This window comes from Spermophilus citellus (genome assembly GCF_964194105.1).
Source record: "Spermophilus citellus genome assembly, chromosome: 2".
Taxonomy (NCBI): domain Eukaryota; kingdom Metazoa; phylum Chordata; class Mammalia; order Rodentia; family Sciuridae; genus Spermophilus; species Spermophilus citellus.
Window position 1 is genome coordinate 89,757,030 of NC_138183.1, and position 17,213 is coordinate 89,774,242.

The 17,213-nt window shown below is 37.1% G+C and overlaps 1 protein-coding gene across 3 annotated transcripts in view; it reads left to right on the forward strand.

Moving 5' to 3' along the window:
* NTRK2 (neurotrophic receptor tyrosine kinase 2) overlaps nt 1-17,213 on the forward strand; it is a 367,515-nt gene that overhangs the window by 185,434 nt on the left and 164,868 nt on the right. For all 3 annotated transcript variants that reach the window (XM_081264890.1, XM_081264891.1, XM_081264889.1), the window contains one exon: nt 14,118-14,306. In XM_081264890.1, coding sequence (XP_081121016.1) covers nt 14,118-14,306 — 189 coding nt within the window. The remainder of the gene's footprint in view (nt 1-14,117; nt 14,307-17,213) is intronic.

Sequence of the window (17,213 nt, forward strand, 5' to 3'; positions counted from 1 at the left end):
GCAATTTAGGGAGGCCCTGACTTAACATAAAAAATAAAAAAGGCTGGGAATGGTAGAATGCTCCTGGGTTCAACTCACAGTTCCATAATAATTATAATAAATTAATAAAAGTAACAATTTATTGCTGTTGTTTATTATTTTATTAATATTTATTAATGTAATGGTAAATAATAATAATTACTATTATTAATTCAATCTATGGGTTAATTTTCAAAACGTAAGTTAAATAAATGTAGAAAACCAGAGTGCAATGGGAAGGTACACCCCATTTTGACCAGGGTTAGTTGTCAGTAACAAATCCATAGGCACCACCCTATAAAGCAAAACTCAGCTCCAGTGAAAAAAGTTCACGGGCTTCTGTGCAAAGAAATCTTTGTCTGGTTTTGGACTGAGGCCAGGCCTTCATCTGGTCTTTCAAAACCTGGAAGGAAACATTCAGAGGAACATCAATCAAGAGTAAAAATCAGCTTTGAGGTTGGAGAGCTGAAGTTGTAGGAAACCAGGAAAGCAAAGCTGAAACTTCCTCTTGAAAAAAAAAAAATAGTAATAATCATGACAGTGACTCTATAAAACAATTTGAAGTGTGTAAGGAGTTTTTACACACATTGTTTGACTTCAACTGGTTCTCTTCTACCTAGCTTATTATCCTAACTGCCTGTAAAGTCCCTGCAGAGCCCAAGAGCTTTACATAGTTACTTATTTGGGCTGCATCCTCTTCACCTCCCTCATACCCAGGGATTTCCCTGCTGTGCTGAAGCAGCTTGGAACCCAGTGGAAATTACCTGAAAGGGAACAGCTATGCTCAAGAAAGAGCTATCTCAGTGGGCTTTATCACTGGAGAGCTTCCAGACATCTAGGGGTCTTATACATGCTTTGTGGGGCCTTGTCTTGTAAGAGGCATGGACCTGCTGCCCGCTGCTGTCTTGCAGCAAGTCAGGAATGGGAATTCGTGTAGAATTAAGACCCCCTCTTCTTCCTGAATCCTCATCCAGCCCATGTGTCGGCTCTCCTGTGGGATTTTGGGTTCTTTTTTTTTTTTTTTTCTGTCTGTCTCAGCTTCAGAAAGGCTCTGTTTTCTCTCATTATTTTCCCACTTCACCGTGGCTCAGAACCACAGTGCATTTGTCAAATGCGTGGTGTGCCTTCACTCCCTCAGCTTTCCTGTTGGATGATTCGATACTAGGCGGTGATCTCTCCACTTGGGGAGAAGAAAGAAAGTGAGAAAGAAAGAAAACAGCTCAGAGTTGTGGACCCTGGGTTTGGGCTATTTTTCTTGAAGACAAACTGCTGTCTCTTATCTGATTTGAACTTCCACATTCTCAGAATGAGAGATGAATCTTTACACAAAAATCCAAGGGTTAGTTTTCAGGTGTTTGAGAGGAAGCCTTGGTCCCTAGTGTTTTACGTTTGGGGCGGGAAGGATAGTTCTTTTGACTAAGGACAGCGACTGTCTCTGGTTTACACTTCTCTTTCGAAGTTTATTTTTTGTTTTGTTGTGGTTTTCAGATTTCTCATGGTTTGGAATTGGGAAAGTAAAATCAAGACAAGGTGTTGGTAAGTAGTCACTCCTTCTTTGGATAAGTAATGAGTTTATGTTGTTTAATTCAGATGAAACTTCTTGGATCTTGTTTATATTCATTGGCCATCCACACATTTTCTGTGTTCCTGGTTTCTGATTTCTTGAAGAAGGAGGTCCAGAAGTTTTCCAGAAAAGGCATTAGTTTTGCTAATTGAGTAAATGGTTTGCATTTTTGTAGTTGACTTTTGTTCTTTGTCCTGTGGGGATATGTCAACTGCTATCCCAGTTCTAAGTTGTGATGCATTTTTCAGAAGGCAGCAACATAAAACACAACTGCATTGTGGCTCACAGTGCGTAATTAGCTGACTAGTCAAGCCAAGACAAGTTTGGTTCTTAATTTTTTTCCATTGGCCAAGATGTAAGAGAGTTCTGAATTGGTAAATCAGCTCTTCGTTTATGACCATTTCTCTTTCAAAACAGATTTTCTTGTCCAGACACTGCGATTTGTGCTTGATTGCATTCTAGTCCTCGTATTCAGACTGTGTGCTGACAATGGAAAAGCAGGGTTTGTAGCTTACAGAGTGAATACAGATGATGATTTCAATCATTAGGATTGAAATCAGGTGTGATCTCCTGGGACTTCCAAATTTCTCAGTCTTTTCTATGGGTACAGAGACAACCAAGGAAAATTGCTTAGAAGGCATGAAAAGATTGACTGTTTTATATCATTCATGTGAGTTTCCAAGATCTGACCATCACAGACAGATTCTATTGGTTGGCATTTCTTCTGGTAGCAAGGTTGGCTATAGTAGAATTGCAGAGTTGGGGAAGTGTATGGGTATCAGGGAGCCACCGAATTCTGGCCATCTGTCTTATAGTTGTTTATCCCGTGCATATAAAGGAGTCCGTTTTCTGACCGTGGGCTCTTAAACAGTCTCTAACAGTGTCTACCCAGTGATCCACAAATTGCAAGTAGGCTGAGCCCAAGCTGAGGCAGAAGGGGCCTGGAGGGGGAAAGTCATCCTGACCCTTAGTAGCCCCACACGTTCTAAGGGAAAAGCTCTTAACAATCAAACAGAAAGTAAAGATGTGACAGTGTTGGAACATCAAGCTCAATCAGCTCAGAACTTCTAGGCAGCTCTCCTGGGGAAAAATCCAGACATAGCCAACCACAGTGACTTTTCTAAGACATATATTTTTTTTTATTTCTTACATACATGACTATAGTGGAGTGCATTACAATCATAATTATCTATTCACAGCACAATTTTTCTTAACTCTGTATATAAAGTATGTTCATGCCAAATTATGCCATTATACATGAGCTCTCATTATTATTATTTTTGCATTACAATTCTTAATATACCTTTATACCACAATTTATCATATATCATATCAGTTGACACCAAATTCACATCCTCATACATGTATTTTGTATAATGATCAGGGTCTCCTTTCACCATCCATGCTATTCCCCTTCTCCCTCCTTTTCCCTCCCACCCCTATTCCCTATCTGGAGGTAATCTTCCTCCCACACTCTCCCTCCCTACCCCATTTTGAGTCACCCCCCTTAGACATTCGGCATTTGTGTTTTTTTTTTTTTTTTGGCGGGGGGTTGGCTAACTTCACTTAGCATAATATGCTCTAATGCCATCCATTTCCCTGCAAATGCCATGATCTTATTCTTTTTTAGTGCCGAGTAATATTCTATTGTGTATATATGCCACATTTTTTTTATCCATTCATCCATTGAAGGACATCTAGGTTGGCTCCACAGTTTAGCTATTGTGAATTGTGCTGCTATAAACATTGATGTGGCTGTGTCCCTGTAGTATGCTGTTTTTAGGTCCTATAATTTTTTAAGATTCCCCATTTTAGGATTTTGTGTCACATGTGTGTTGTGTGTTGTGTGTGAGAAGTACTCCTAGGAAAGTGTTGTACAATAATGTCTTCCTTTTACTAAAGGAAGTAAATTTTTACTAAATATCACATCACTGAAACCACTTAAATATTTTTCAAACCGGTTTACATTGCAGAAGGGTGTTTGTCCTCAGAAAGCTTTAAAAATATGGTTTCACCTATTTTAAGTTACAGCTGAGAGCATTCTTCAGACTGCTGCAGCTACAGACCATCAGAAGTTTTATTATTATTCAGGCATCATGAGGCCAACTGATTAGGAGACAATTGCAATTGAAAAGACAGTTTGATGCTCACAGTTCCCAAGAGAGGACATACCACACCACAGATGGCTACACGGGGAAGCTCTGGGGTCAATCGGAGGCAGAGGGAGTGAGGGAGAAACATGGCCAAAAGCCCTTATTGTGGTTTTCATGGGAAGAGACAGGTGAGTAGATTTAGGATTGGCTAGTTTGAGTACAAATTTCAGTGGTTTCTGAGTCATAGGGACTGTTGAGTTTTCTGATACCTACCTTGTCCTGGTGTCATAGGGACAGGTAGTCAGTGGCCTGGAGTATAAGAGCCAGATAAGGAAGGTGGCTGGGGGTATAGACTCTGCATTAGCTGATTTGTATATGAAAGGTGCACTTACAGGCAAAGTAGTTACTATCTCTAGCAACAGGCTAACCTGGGGCAAGGGGGAGGCAGACCCTCCAATGTAAACAGGGCCCCAGACATCAGAGCATCAGACTCTGGAAAATAAAAAGGAATTGTTAATACAACTACTCAAGAGTGACAGTCCCTCCCCTCAGCTAGAAGCCGTCCTTGATATCGAGAGAAGGAAACTCTTTGCCTCATTGACCTTCCTCCAATTGTTTTTCTTTTTTTTAATTAAATTATTTGTTTATTCTAATTTGTTATACATGATGGCAGAATGCAATTCATTTCATATTACACATAGAGCACAATTTTTCAAGTCACTGGTTGTACACAAAGTATTTTCACACCGTTTGTGTCTTCATACATGTACTTAGGGTACTGATGTCTAACTTATTTCACTGTTTTTCCTACTCCCATGCCCCCTCCCTTCTTCTTCCTCCCCCTTGTCCTATCTAAAGTTCCTCTATTCCTCCCATGCTCTCCACCCATAGCCATTAAGAGTTGGTGGAAAGGTAGCAGAATACAACAATTACTAATAGGGCATTATGTAAAATTGTGGATGTGTAACCGACGTGATTCTACAATCTGCATTTGGGGTAAAATTGGGGGTTCATAACCCACTTCAATCTAATGTATGAAATATGATATGTCAAGAGCTTTGTAATGTTGTGAACAACCAATAAAAAAATAAATGGGTGAAAAAAAATAAATAAAAGTAGCAAATGACAAAAAAAAGAGTTGGTATCCTCATATCAAAGAAAACATTCAGTCTTTGGTTTTGGGGGGGATTGGTTTACTTCATTTATTATTATATTCTCCAACTCCATCCATTTACCTGCAAATGCCATGATTTTATTCTCTTTTAATGTGAGTAATATTCCATTGTGTATATATACCAAAGTTTCCCTATCCATTCATCTACTGAAGGGCATCTTTATTGATTCCACAGTTTAGCTATTGTGAGTCATGCTGCTATAAACATTGATGTGCCTACGTCACTGTAGTGTGCTATTTTTAAGTCCTTTGGGTATAAACAGAGGAGTAGGATAGCTGGGTCAAATGGTGGTTCCATTCCAAGTTTACCAAGGAATCTCCATGTTTTCCACATTGGTTGCACCAATTTGCAGTCCCACCAGCAATGTATGAGTGCCTTTTCCCCCAACATCCTCACCAACACTTATTGTTGTTTGTATTCTTAATAGCTGCCATTCTGACTGGAGTCAGGTGAATCTTAGAGTAGATTTGATTTGCATTTCTCTAATTGCTAAAGATGTTGAACATTTTTTCATATATTTGTTGATTGATTGTATATGCTCTTCTGAGAAGTAGCTGTTCAATACCTTGGCCCATTTATTGATTGGGTTATTTGGTAGTTTTTTTTTTTTTTGATGTTAAGGTTTTGAGTGCTTTACATATCCTAGAGGTTAGTGCTCTATCTGATGTACTTGTGTTAAAGATTTGATCCCATTCTGTAGGCTCTCTATTCACCTCACTGATTGTTTCTTTTGCTGAGAAGAAGCTTTTTTAGTTTGAATCCATCCCATTTATTTATTCTTGGTTTCAATTCCTGTGCTATAGGAGTCTTATTAAGGAAGGTGGGGCCTAATCCCACATGATGGAAATTTGGATATACTTTTTCTTCCATTAGGCGTAAGGTCTCTGGTTTAATTCCTAGGTCCTTAATCCACTTTGAGTTGACTTTTGTGGATGGTTAGAGATAGAGATTTTATCTTGTTACATGTGAATTTCCAGATTTCCCAGCACCATATATTGAAGAGGCTATCTTTTTTCCAACATATGTTTTTGGTGCCTTTGTCTAATATGAGGTAACTGTACTTATAGGGGTTTGTCTCTGTGTCTTCTATTCTGTACCATTGGTCTACAGGTCTATTTTGGTGCCAAAACCATGATGTTTTTGTTACTAATGCTCTGTAGTATAGTTTAAGGTCTGGAATAATAATGCCACCAGCTTCACTCTTCTTGGTAAGGATTGCTTTGGCTATTCTGGGTCTCTTATTTTTCCTGATAAATTTCATGATTGTTTTTTTTTTCTTATTTCTATGAGGAATGCCATTGGGATTTTGATTGGGATTGCATTGAATCTGTATAGAGCTTTAGGTAGTATGGTCATTTTGACAATATTAATTCTGCCTATCCAAGGATAAGGTAGATCTTTCCATCTTCTAAGGTGGTCTCAATTTCTTTCTTTAGTGTTCAGTAGTTTTCATTGTAGAAGTCTTTCACCTCTTTCGTTAAGTTGATTCCCAAGTTGTTGTTTTTTTTTTTTTTTGAGGCTATTGTAAATGGGGTAGTTTTCCTCGTTTCCATTTCTGAGGATTCGTCACTGATATACAGAAATACCTCTGATTTATGGGTGTTGTTTTTATGTCCTGCTAGTTTGCTGAATTCATTTATTAGTTCTAGAATTTTTCTGATGGAAGTTTTTGGGTCTTGTCAGCAAACAGTAATACTTTGAGTTCTTCTTTTCCTATCCATATCCCTTTAATTTCTTTTGTTTGTTTAATTGTTCTGGCTAGAGTTTCTAGAACTACATTAAATAAGAAGTGGTGAAAGAGGGCATCCCTGTCTTGTTCCACTTTTTGGAGGGAATGCTTTCAATTTTTTCTCCATTTAGAATGATGTTGGCCTGGGGCTTAGCACAGATAGCTTTTACAATGTTGAGATATGTTCCTGATATCCCTAGTTTTTCTAGTGTTTTGAACATGAAGCACTACTATATTTTGTCAGATGCTTTCTCTGCATCTATTGAGATGATTGTATGATTTTTATCTTGGAATCTATTGATGTGATAAGTTACATTTATTGATTTTTGTATGTTGAACCAATCTTGCATCCCTGGGACGAACCCTACTTAATCGTGATAAAATATCTTTTTGATATGTTTTTGTATTTGATTTGCCAGAATTTTATTGAGAATTTTTTCATCTATATTCACTAGAGATATTGGTCTGAAGTTTTCTTTCTTTGATGTGTCTTTGTCTGACTTTGGAATCAGGGTGATATTGGCTTCATATAATGTGTTTGAAAGTGTTCCTCCTTTTTTATTTCATGAAATAGTTTGAGGAGTGTTGGTGTTAGTTCTTCTTTAAAGGTTTTGTAGAACTCAGCTGTGTTTCTTTCTGGACCTGGGCTTTTCTTGGTTGGTAGGCTTCTGATGGTGTCCTCTATTTTGTTGCTTGAAATTGATCTGTTTAAATTGTGTATATCATCCTGATTTAGTTTGGGCATATTATATGACTCTAGAAATTTGTTAATGCCTTAAATATTTTCTATTTTTGGAGTACAGATTTTCAAAATAATTTCTAATTATGTTCTATATTTTTGTAGTGTCCATGCTGATATTTCCTTTTTCATCACAGATGTTGGTAGTTTCAGTTTTCTCTCTCCTTCTCTTTATTAGCATGGCTAATGGTTTATCAACTTTATTTATTTTTACAAAGAACCAACTTTTTGTTTTGTCATTTTTTTTCAATTGTTTTTTTTTCAATTTCATTGATTTCAACTCTAATTTTAATTATTTCCTATCTTCTACTGCTTTGGACATTGATTTGTTCTTCTTTTTCTAGGGCATTGAGATGTAATGTTAGGTCATTTATTTGTTGACTTTCTCTTCTTTGAAGGAATTAACTCCATACAATGAACTTTTCTATTAGAACTACCTTTAGTAGTGTACCAGAGACTTTGATATGTTGTATCAGTATTTTCTTTTACCTCTAAGAAGTTTTAATCTTCTCATTGATATCATTTGTAACCCATTGTTCATTCAATAGCATATTATTTAGTCTTCAGGTGTTGGAGTATCTTTTATCTTTTATTTTTTTATTGATTTCTAATTTCATCACATTGTGGCCTGATAGAATGCAGGGTAGTATCTCTACTTTTTTGTATTTACTAAGAGTTGCTTTGTGGCATAATAAATGGTCTATTTTAGAGAAGGATCCATGTACTGCTGAGAAGAAAGTGTATTTGCTCATTGATGGATAGTATACTCCCTCTATATTTTATATATATATATATATATATATATATATATATATATATATATATTCATATTCTAAATTATTGAGTTCTATAGTTTCTTTGTTCAACTTTTGTTTGGAAGATCTATCCAGTGGTGAAAGAGGTGTGTTAAAGTCACCCAGAATTATTGTGTTGTGGTCTGTTTGACACTTGAACTTGAGAAGAGTTTGATTGATGAATGTAGATGCTCCATTGTTTGGGGCATATATATTTATAACTGTTATGTCTTGTTGATGTTTGTTTCCCTTAAGCAGTATGAAATGAACATTTTTATCCCTTTTGATTAACTTTGGCTTGAAATCTACTTTATTTGATATGAGTATGGAAACCCCTGCTTGTTTACACAGACCATGTGAAAGGTATATTTTATCCAAACCTTTCACCTTCAGTTGTGAATGTCTTTTCCTATGAGATGAGTCTCTTAAAGCAGCATATTGTTGGGTCTTTTTTAATCCAATGTACCAGCCTATGTCTTTTGATTGGTGAGTTCAGGCCATTAACATTCAGGATTATTACTGAGACATGATTTGTTATTTCTGGTCATTTTTGTTTATTTTTGATATTTAACTTGACTTGGTTTCTCCTTTGGTTGGCTTTTCCTTTATTGTAGTTCTTTCCTTTGCAGATTTTCATTGTTGTTTTTCATTTCCTCCTAATGGAATATTTTGCCAAGAATGTTCTGTATTGCAGGCTTTCTTGCTGTAAATTCTTTTAGCTTTTGTTTATCATGAAAGGTTTTTATTTTTTCATCAAATCTGAAGCTTAATTTTGCTGGATATAAGATTATTGGTTGGCATCCATCATCTTTTAGAGCTTGGTGTATGTTGTTCCAGGATCTCCTGGCTTTAAGGGTCTAAGTTGAAAAATCTACTGAGATCCATATTGGTCTTCCCTTATAAGTAATATCATTTTTTTCTCTCTTGTGGCCTTTAAAATTCTTTCCTTATTCTGTATGCTGGGCCATTTTCATTATAATGTCTTGGTGCAGATCTGTTATAATTTTGTACATTTGGTATCCTATAAGCCTCTTGTATTTGATTTTCCAATTCATTCTTCATGCTTGGGAAATTTTGTGATATTATTTCGTTGAAAAGATTATACTTTCTTTTGGTTTGAATGTCTGAATCTTTTTCTATCCCAATAAATCTTAAATTTGGTCCATTGATGGTATTTCATAATTTTTGGATGTTCTGTTTATGGTTTCTTTCCATCTTCACTGTGAGGTCAACTTTATTTTCAAGATGTTTATTTTGTCTTCATTTTCTGAGGTCCTGTTTTCCAAGTGAGCTAGTCTGTTGGTGGTGCTTTCTATTGAGCTTTTGTATTTGGCTTATTGTTTCTTTCATTTCAAGGATTTATGTTTGTTTGTTTTTTTCAGAATCTCTATCTCTTTCTTGAAGTAATCTCTTGCAACCTGTATTTGTTCTCTTATTTCTTCTTTGGAGTGATCTATTTTTGCCTGTATCTTCTTACTTAGGTCATCCTTTAATTTCCATATTATTTTAGTTATGTTTATTCTGAACTCCTCTGACATTTCATCTATTGCACTATCTATGGATTCTATTATTGTAGTATCTTGGTTTGTTTGGGGCATATTCCTCCCTTTTTTTTATAATGACAATGTGTCTTCCTCTCTTGCAGTGTAGATCTGAGGTATTAGAACTTCTGCCCTCTTGTCTTATAGTGTCTCTATAGGTTACCAATACCTCACCTTTAAAGGGGAGATCAATATGACAGCACTCAATGTACCTAACATGCAGACATATATCAGTTATCTTCTATTTTTACATTAACAGTTTTGTCACTATAATCAGAAATGATGAGTTTAGTTATCTTCTACCATATAGTCAATAGGTTTATGTAATTGTTTACAGTTTCTAATGGTAGAAAGAGGGGGTAGGGGTTGGCTGAGATGTTTATAAGGTAGGATGTGAGATTATAGAGGTATTAGATTATATGACTAGTGAAAGGGTAATCATAAAAGTTGGCTGTTAGTAGGATAAACAAGAGAGAGGCAACCCCATGCAAGACTCCCTGTTACCTCAGCAACAGAGTAACTGTAAGCACCCCTCATAGAGATACCTCTGGTGCAGCCAGGCTCACAGGGACCTTGGTAATGTCTTACCAGGTCCTTATTTTTGTCCCTTAATAGAAGTGGCGATATCCCAGTTTTGTGGCAGTGGCAGTCTCAAGCCTCTGTGAACCCTGATGTTGGTTGTGGAGCCACACTTTGGTGAAGAAGGAACCCCAGCACGGGTGCCTTTCTCTCTCCACGTGGGCATGGGGCGGGCCTCTCCCCGGGTCACCAGGCTGCGCTGACATTTCTTTAATTTTATCATTGGAAAATAAGTTTATATTAGGATTAGAAATATTTGAAAAGTCACATGTGAAGAATACATTACCAAGCATCTCAGATAAGAGAAAAAAAATGCTTCTTTGCACCTAAGATGTATTAAAAAAATGGGCTAAAAATGTTTCCAGGTGTAACTCATATTTGTCAGCTCAGTCATTAGAACTATCTACTCCAAACTCAAGTATGCACATACCCAGCAATTTAAAACTTTATATTAATATTATAAGACTTTTTTTTCAAGTTCTCATATGAATTTTTTGTAACATGCTGTGATGTGCCTCTGACTCTTCTGACTTTTCTTGGTGTCTGCTCAAATACATGCACAGACACACAAAGACACATCCTGTGATATGCGTCCCCACGGAGAGCTTTTTCCCCCTCCCAACTTTGCTGTGCTCTGCATTCCATTATTTCAAAATGTTCATAGAAAAATGGGCTTAATTCTTGCAACCTTGCCAGCCAAATCAATCTCCAGGTTTTGGAACATCAATAATGAAGGAAATGGCACTTGAATTAATATGTTACTTGATGAATGGCTGAGGTTTGTGTTGCTCTGATTTGTCAACACTGACTTTCTGCAAAGTGAAAAGGCTTTTGAAAAATTACCTTGATGTTTTATACCACTTCTATGTTTAATTGCTTAATCCCCACCCCCAAACTAGAGGCCATTCCCTTGCAATATATTACATGAGTTGAGTTGGGGGTTTTAATTGGAAAGGTCAGGAGATGTGTCCTTGAATGGAGAAAGTGAAGCAGAGAGCAAGTCCCTTGTTTGGACTCAGGTGAGGGCTTCACTGTGTATTTGCAGGTAATTCAGAGCCTGAATTTCTGGAGGAATTTCAAAATTGTCTTCTAGGTATTAACCTCCTCAAAAAATGATTGAAAGCTACTATAATGTTCATATCCTGACCTGGGCCAGAGGAGAATCAGAGAAGAAATCAACTGGGGTCAATATATTTTTAATCACTGTTGGGGCTCCAACAGGAAATATTGCTGGCCTTCTGACAACCTGTGACATTTTTTGAAAATGACCACTCCTGCATTTCTAAGGGTAAAGGTGAAACCAGGAATCGGTTGAGAAATGTGCAGCTTTGACTGCAACTCCTCTGTGGGAGCTCCCTGAGTTGCATGCTTTGGTAACCTTACAGAAGGGAACAGCTACTCTGGGGAGTAAGCGAGGGAACGGGTGGCAGAAAGGTTTTATGGACAGCATGCAGAAACATTAGCCGAATGCATCTCCATTTCCCATTGCCAGCTAGAATCTGGATGATTGAGGCCTGTTAGAAAGCAGAGCTTAAAACAGGGATGGTCGGGGAGGTTAGAAACAACTTGTCTTTATAGCTATTCTTGGCAGGATTCTTGCTCTTTGCTGACTTAGGTGAGCAAGGCACAAGATGAGCACAACATGTGGGCTTGCCTTGGCTTTGATTGTTCTGTGCCTTCTAAATTGGCTGGGTGAGGACTTGTTTGTAGAATTAAGCCAGAGTATATCATTAAAGGCAACTTAAATGCACATCCCATTGAGAGAATACTTTAAAAATTACCTATAATAGCAGTTGGCTTCCTCCTGCATACTTTGTTTAAGACCTAACTAGCTGGGGAATGTCCAATTGTTATCACTACAAACTGTGATAATCCCCCTATGAGGAGGAAACACAGATCTTGGAGGTTGTGGGATGTATTATCATTATATTGCATAGGGGATTCAAAACTGTACCAAAGCCCCTGACAAAACAATGTTTGTTTTTAGAACAGCTAAGCTTTTCACTGGAATAATTATGTGTGAAGGAAAAGGTAGAGCATACAGGAAGGTGCATCCTGGGGGGTGGGAGTGGGGGCAGGTTTGGTTGAAACACATTTTCTTGCATAGCAAATAGTAATTCAGACTTTCTCTTCCTGAATGTGGCATTTGCCTTGGCTGGGTATTTGATTTTGCCTCTCTTTGCTCTTCTCCTTTCTTGGGGCTTATGTCAGTAGCTGTGGCCAGTGCTCTGGTTCCACAGGACATTAGGCTCATTTTGTACACTTCGGACTGTGTGCAATTTAGGTCTAAGAGGCTTTGTCTCCTTCCTACCTATGGAGTACCTATCATGAATGATTGTAACTGTTTTGAAGACTTCACATTGACCTTTATCTCTGAGAATCTATTTTTGGTTGCAACCAGTTTGAGTTTACTGATCAATGGATAAATTAGACAAGATATAGTAGAATACATATACATCCCGAGGTTTTAGACTAACAGTTTAAGTCTTCTATGAAAAATCCTATGAATATCTCTTTAAAACAATGGGCATCCAAGTAATTATGAATAATCTTAAAACTAAAGGCAAAGTAGATAACTTCACCATGGGACTGATCCATTATTATTATTGACGTATTTTGTACAGTAAAATGGTGCAGGCACTCACAGAATATAAAGGCAAAAGGAACTTAATGGTAAGATAGTCCAATGCAATTCCAGTCTTCCAGTTAAAGTTTACTTATGAATACCAAATATTAATTCATACTAATGGAGCATGTTCAAATTTATAATGCATTTCCATGTCATTAGTCTCAGTCCAGTATCATAAAATAACAAGCAGATATTATTTTGCAGACTCCACAAATGTAAGCAGATGCACAAAGAAGGTAGGTGACTAGTTCAAGGAGTAGAGACGGGAAACTCAGATATTCAAACTCCCAGCACAACTTTTAGTGCCATGTGAAGTGAATCATGGCTTCTCACTGGGAGTTTCAGTAATAGAGTATTCTGAAGATACTCACAGAACAGAGAAAAGCTGCATACTGAATTACAGGAAAAGGAAGTGAAGAAATTGAAACCCTCATACACTTATAGTGGGAACATAAAATGGCACAGCCACTTTGAAAAACATTTTGGTAGTTCTTCCAAATGTTAAACATAGAGCTGCCATATGACCAACCAATTCTACTCAAGAGAAATAAAAACATGTGTCCAACACAAATCATCACATGATGTTCATAGCAGCACTATTCCTGATAGCTAAATAATCCAAATAGCTCAAATGTCCTTTTATGGATGGATGGATAAAAAACATTTTTAATAAAATGGAATATTAACTCAGCAATAAAAAGGAAGGAAGTACTGACACACACTATACTGTGGATGAATCTTAAAAAATGTTATACTAGGGCTGGAATATAGCTCAGTGTCAGAGCACTTTCCTAGCATGCTCAAGACTCTGGGTTCCAGGGACTGGGGATATGGCTCAGTAGTAGAGCACTTGCCTACCATGCTCAATGATGCTCTGGGTTTCATCCCCAGCACCACAGAAAACAAAAAGCCAGAAAAACAAAATAAGGAAAGAAATGACATAAAGACTTCAGATATCCCCATTCTCTTATTTAAAAAAGTGGTACACTACATAAGAGAAGTCAGATACAAAAGATCTCATTTACATGAAATGTCAAAGTATGTAAATCCAGAGATGGAAAGTAAATTTGTACATGCCTAGGACTGGGAATGGGAGAGGGAAAGGGCTAATTAGGGTGATGAAAATGTCCCCCAGTTAGATTATAGTAATGATTGTACAACTCTGTGAACTTGAAATGGATATTGAATGTTTATGAATTATTGCTCCATTGAAGTCATTGAATTACAGGACAATATGTCTATCTTTCCAACTCCAGGCCCAGCTTCAGTTATCAGCAATGATGATGACTCCGCCAGCCCCCTCCATCACATCTCCAATGGGAGTAACACTCCATCCTCTTCAGAAGGTGGCCCTGATGCCGTCATTATTGGAATGACCAAGATCCCTGTCATTGAAAATCCCCAGTACTTTGGCATCACCAACAGCCAGCTCAAGCCAGACACATGTAAGTACAGCTGTTTGTACTTATTGGCCTATTTGCAAAAAGTGTGTTTATCAGAGTTCCCGATAACGCAGATGGAGGGGTGGGGCCAGTGAAATGTCAGGATTCTTGCAAACTTTGGCCTGTGGAATAGATCCTTTAGTTTGTTGGCTACAGAATTCCTAAGGTGTGTCTCCTGCTGGAACAGTGGGCAGATAACAACTTCTCTTGGGATCCATTTTCCAAAACCATTTGTCAATATGAAGTTGGAATCGAGGCATGCTTATCTTGAAAGGGATAGAGACAGAAACCAGAAGTATCATTAGAATGCACATATTTCAGTTATAGATGACAGGTAATTGATGTAATTTAAATCTGGCTTATTGAAAGTCATTAAAACGTGCACACGAGGTAGTTGGGGCAGTACTGTGCTGCACACAGGTGGTATCAATTTGGGTCATTGTGTATTCTTTGTTCAGTACTAGTTTCCAGCATGAGGCCTTTTGTGATGCCATGAAAGGAAAGAGACATTGCAGCAGATGATATGCATGTGAAGTAGGCTGACTTTTATTTTTCAGAACTAGATTAACCCATTACCCTCCATTGGCAAACTTGGGTTTTTTTCAGAGCCCCTTATCCTATCTTCTGAGCCACTGGCCAAATATAAAGTAAAATAAGGCAGGAACACAGCTTTAAGGACAACAACAAAAAAATAAATAACACCACAGTGGAAAAACAGGCTTTTTGCCATTATAACTGCAGGCCTTCTTCATACACTATCAAGGGTCCACAAGGAACCACAAGGGATTGCATGGCCCAGATCCCAGAGATTCAATGACACTGAATGGGTATCTTCTATTTGAATGTCCTTATTCTGTCTTAATTAAATGTCACTTTTCTGCCCTGCCTCCAAGGTAAAGTGGGAGCATTGTAAAGTAGGCTTTGGGACTGACTTTGTGCTGAAAACCCTCATGGGATGAAGACATTTGGCAACAAATCCTAAATATGTGTGTATATATGGATGCACGTGTAATTTCTTCCTATTCATTCACATTTATCCCATGGTATATTTAAAATTGGATTCCGGGGTTAGAAAGAATAGCATTAAATGCTTATAATGTGTGATACTAGGTCCTACCGTAGTTTTTAGCTAAATTTCTAATTACAAGACAAATATAAAACTGTGTCAAGAATATTGAGCTCCTTGAACTTGAAGGTATTATTTGAAATCAAGTTGTTATTAATCCTAATATTGTCATTATGGTGTGATCAAGGTGAGTGGAAGCATTGCTTAAAGTAAGCATTCTTTGATGATGTAAGCATCCTCCAAATGTCCTTGAAATGTCCTGCATACTTAATAGCAAATATGGAGGAAGACAAAGCAGAATACTTTGATGGGAAAATCTCTTATGATTTTGATTGTTCTCCCCAGGACTAGAGTATTATGATGCCCCTGTCACAGCCAGGAACAGATTATGTGATGTCCTTCAATTAGCCGGAAGCTATATTACAATTGAAGTTAACTAAAATTAACATGTCCTCACAAAGTTTGCTCTCATTTTCATTGGAGGAAAGATAATGCTAAATAATCAAGTAGATAACATCATTCCAACAGTTCAGTAAGAGAAAATTAATGTATTAGCAAGAAAGTAAGAAAGCAAATAAAGTAGCAGGCAGGCGAGATTCCCAGGAGGAAAGGGGGCGAGATGGCTGCTGAGTCTGTGGTCCTACCAGAGGTGCTTTCTTCCTTTAGAAATCCTAAAAGGAAGTTTCTTCTTTACAATGTCTTCTTGGGTCCCTGACCCAACCAACCATTCCTGGCTTAGTATTCTCATTACTTCTTATCTGATACCAGAAGAAATTTATATCTATATCTATATCTATATCTATATCTATCTATATATCTATATATATATATATATATATATATATATATATATATATCATGAATTCTTTTCAAAGAGGTAGGAATGAAGAAGAAATTTACCTTTCTCCTTTTCCTTTTACCCTTCTGTAAATGTCATTCTTTACTCTTTCCTTTTTTTTTTTTTCATTTATCTTCAATGTACTTGTTGCCTATTGTTCTGAGGAGGACCACCTTGTGCACATGTTTTTGTAGTCTTGCATGGGTTAGTATGTAAGCTTATGGAAAGCAGCTACTTTATCTGTGGAAGCATTCTTTCATAGCATGTAACATTCTGTGCCTTTGATTGTGGCCAGATGTTGACCAGAGGTGGCAATCCAGTACTCAAATACTATTACTAGCCAACTTGTAACAAGGAAACATGACTCATAGCCCTTTCCATTGGCTTTATTCCTAACAAACATCCCCACACAGTAGTTTATTTATTAGATATGCTTTTAACAATGCATCACCCAATTTAAACTGATTTAGATAACTTTTTTTTAGCAGAAATCAACTTTTAACAAAAAGAATTCTTTCTGTACATATGCTTATAGTCATCCAGAAATTAAAACACTGTAAAATGCATAGACTGGTAATGCAGAGGGATCTGTTGCTATTGGTCCATGAAATTTTGAGAGTTTAGCTTTCAATTAGGTGATTCTTATTGAATATGTTAAATTGGTTAACTTCTAAATAACTCTCAAGAGAGACTCTTCCAAGAAGTTGCATAGATGATATCTGAAAAAAAGATATCAAGAGACAGTTTAGAACCTTTTACATGTCATGTGGATAGTATATCACCTTCATCCTTCTTGATCTATCAGAGGTTTGGGCCACAAACCAGCAATTTACATCTCTTTCCCAAAGCTATAAGTAATTCAAATATATTGACTTTAGAATATATGCCTGATCTCTAGCATATGCTTTATGATCTCTGGCTCGTTTCACTGAATTATAAGAATCTAATATAGATGCTGAATTTCCATTGGATAAATAGCTATTGATTACCTATAATACTTTCATAC